Source organism: Pundamilia nyererei, unplaced genomic scaffold, assembly GCF_000239375.1.
Source record: "Pundamilia nyererei isolate P.nyererei 1_Seehausen unplaced genomic scaffold, PunNye1.0 scaffold00346, whole genome shotgun sequence".
In the NCBI taxonomy this organism is placed as follows: domain Eukaryota; kingdom Metazoa; phylum Chordata; class Actinopteri; order Cichliformes; family Cichlidae; genus Pundamilia; species Pundamilia nyererei.
This window is the reverse complement of record NW_005187747.1, coordinates 36,324-38,348: the sequence shown is the minus strand read 5'-3', so window position 1 is coordinate 38,348 and position 2,025 is coordinate 36,324. Positions and strand designations below refer to the sequence as shown.

The 2,025-nt window shown below is 47.5% G+C and overlaps 1 protein-coding gene across 1 annotated transcript in view; it reads left to right on the top strand.

The window, feature by feature from the left end:
* LOC102213071 (uncharacterized) overlaps positions 1 to 1,906 on the top strand; it is a 24,441-nt gene extending 22,535 nt beyond the window's left edge. Inside the window, exons 25-27 of the mRNA XM_005752160.1 lie at positions 369 to 438; positions 518 to 639; positions 796 to 1,906. Coding sequence (XP_005752217.1) covers positions 369 to 438; positions 518 to 639; positions 796 to 1,027 — 424 coding nt within the window. The 3' untranslated portion in view covers positions 1,028 to 1,906. The remainder of the gene's footprint in view (positions 1 to 368; positions 439 to 517; positions 640 to 795) is intronic.
* Positions 1,907 to 2,025: the final 119 nt, after the last annotated feature.

The following is a 2,025-nucleotide window of genomic DNA, read 5'->3' as shown; positions in this document are numbered from 1 at the left end:
CGTAGCTGATGGCCTTCAGTTTAAACTGTGCTTCGTACGCGTGTCTCTTTGCCATTTTCAGGGTTGTTAAAACAACGATGTTCCACATAATGCACATACCTGTTCTTTTATACAGGTATGTGCGATTGTCCCGGTATATACGATCAACGCCCACACTTCACCCTTTAACGTTCTCATGGTGTTCTCTACTACGTCCTCCTTACAACACACAGGGCGCGCCGCACTTTTTGAAGAAAATCTAAGACTTTTAAGTGCGCCTTATGGTCGTGAAAATACGGTACTGAGATTCTCCAAGGCCAAAAGGGGAAAAAAGTTCAAATGCGTTGCCGGATAAGCGCTTTAAATAAAGTTTTATTTTTCACCCACAGGCCCATCGTAGCCACCCAGAGCGACAAGCTGGACCTGCAGGAGTGCTTGGAGCTGGGCAGAAAGGCCACGGTGAGTGACTGAGTCTGCTCCTCGCTGTGATCCGTCCACAGCTGCTCGGCCACATGATCTTCTCATGCTTGTGTTCCAGATGTGTAAGGTGAGGACGATCACCACCAATGCGAACTCCCTGAAACAAGGAAAAAATGTCAACAAGCTTCCCGTCCTCTACAACGGCAAAGAGGACAAACTGTGGATCACGGAGCTGGAAAGGTAGCAGGCTGAAGGGTTGTAACGTCTCTCGTCCACTCGTCTCTAACAGCCTGTGGGCTGATTTCTGTGGATCCACTGAGTTTTTATCTGAGCCACGAGCAGTGTTGTCCTGTTAGATGGGTGGATTATTAAAGGTGTCCTCCTTCCTCCCTGCAGAGTCTTCGGGTTCCCTAAACATTACACCGATGTGCGGGACATGAACCGGCAGCAGCGGCAGAAGGTGCTCGGGAAGGCGTGGTGTGTCCCCGTCGTCCGTCACCTCTTGGCCCCCCTGAAGGACTACTTCACCTGTGAGGACTTATCTCCTCTAACCACAGCTGCCACCACCTCCTCCTCCCCCTCCTCACAGTCCTCCAGTGCCCCTGCAGAGCAGCAGCTGTCGAGTTAGGAGGAGGCGCTACCGTTCAGATGTGGTCATTTGATCAGCGACACAGTGCTGACGTGTCAGTCTGTGCGCAGGTATCTGCGGTTTCTCACCTGAGGACGACGCTGATGGATGAACCTTTCACTGCTGGAGAGATTCAGCAGCACAACAATGTTTTTCAAACTAATTTAAACCTCTTACTACAGTTCAAACGAGCCCTCTGCAGGTTCATTCATTTTAAAATTTGGGTTCAATTAATTCCAGGTGTACTTTCAGGTAATACCACTTCATACCACAAGATGGTGCAGTGAGTAAGCGTAAGCTTCATTGAGTCCTGTGAAAAAGGCCATGAGGACGGGCTGAAAGGAAGTACTGAAAGTGTCAGCACGCTGCCCCCTGGTGGCGAAGGATAATTAGAAAAACGATTTTTAATCATGTTTCTTGTTTCCAGGAGAAGAACAGATTTGTTTTACTTAAACATAAATCAGAGCAAAAGAAAGTTGCTGAATAAATTCAGCGACACTTGAACATGTTGATCCTCTGCAGTGTCTGGGAGCAGGAATCTGACACCTGCGTCTTCGGTTACCTGTGTCAGACACTCTGGCATCAGCGGAGCTGAGGACATGTCAGCTCTTTATTTATCACCTTTTTTACTCCTTTTTTTAAAAAACTATGAAGTCATGCATTTCAAACTCAAACACAGGCCGGGAACCCAGTGTGTGCTCAGCTGTGTTTAGACTCTACCTCCAATAAAATTGTGACGACCTAAAGGCTGAGGTCCTTTGTTACTGTGGTGCTCGTTGATGAACTGTGTGCTTCTGTAATGAAGCTGGAACCAGGTGCTTTCCTTAAATTATGCCTCAATTCTACTGTTGTTGATGTAAATCAGTTAAACTATGAGTGCGACCGTGACACGCGTCACTCTATGTTCTTAATATTTCACACAGGACTGATCTGTGGATGTTTGGTTTGCACTTTTTCAGCTCGTCTCTGACTTCAGTCTCAGGGATTTGAGGCGAGCG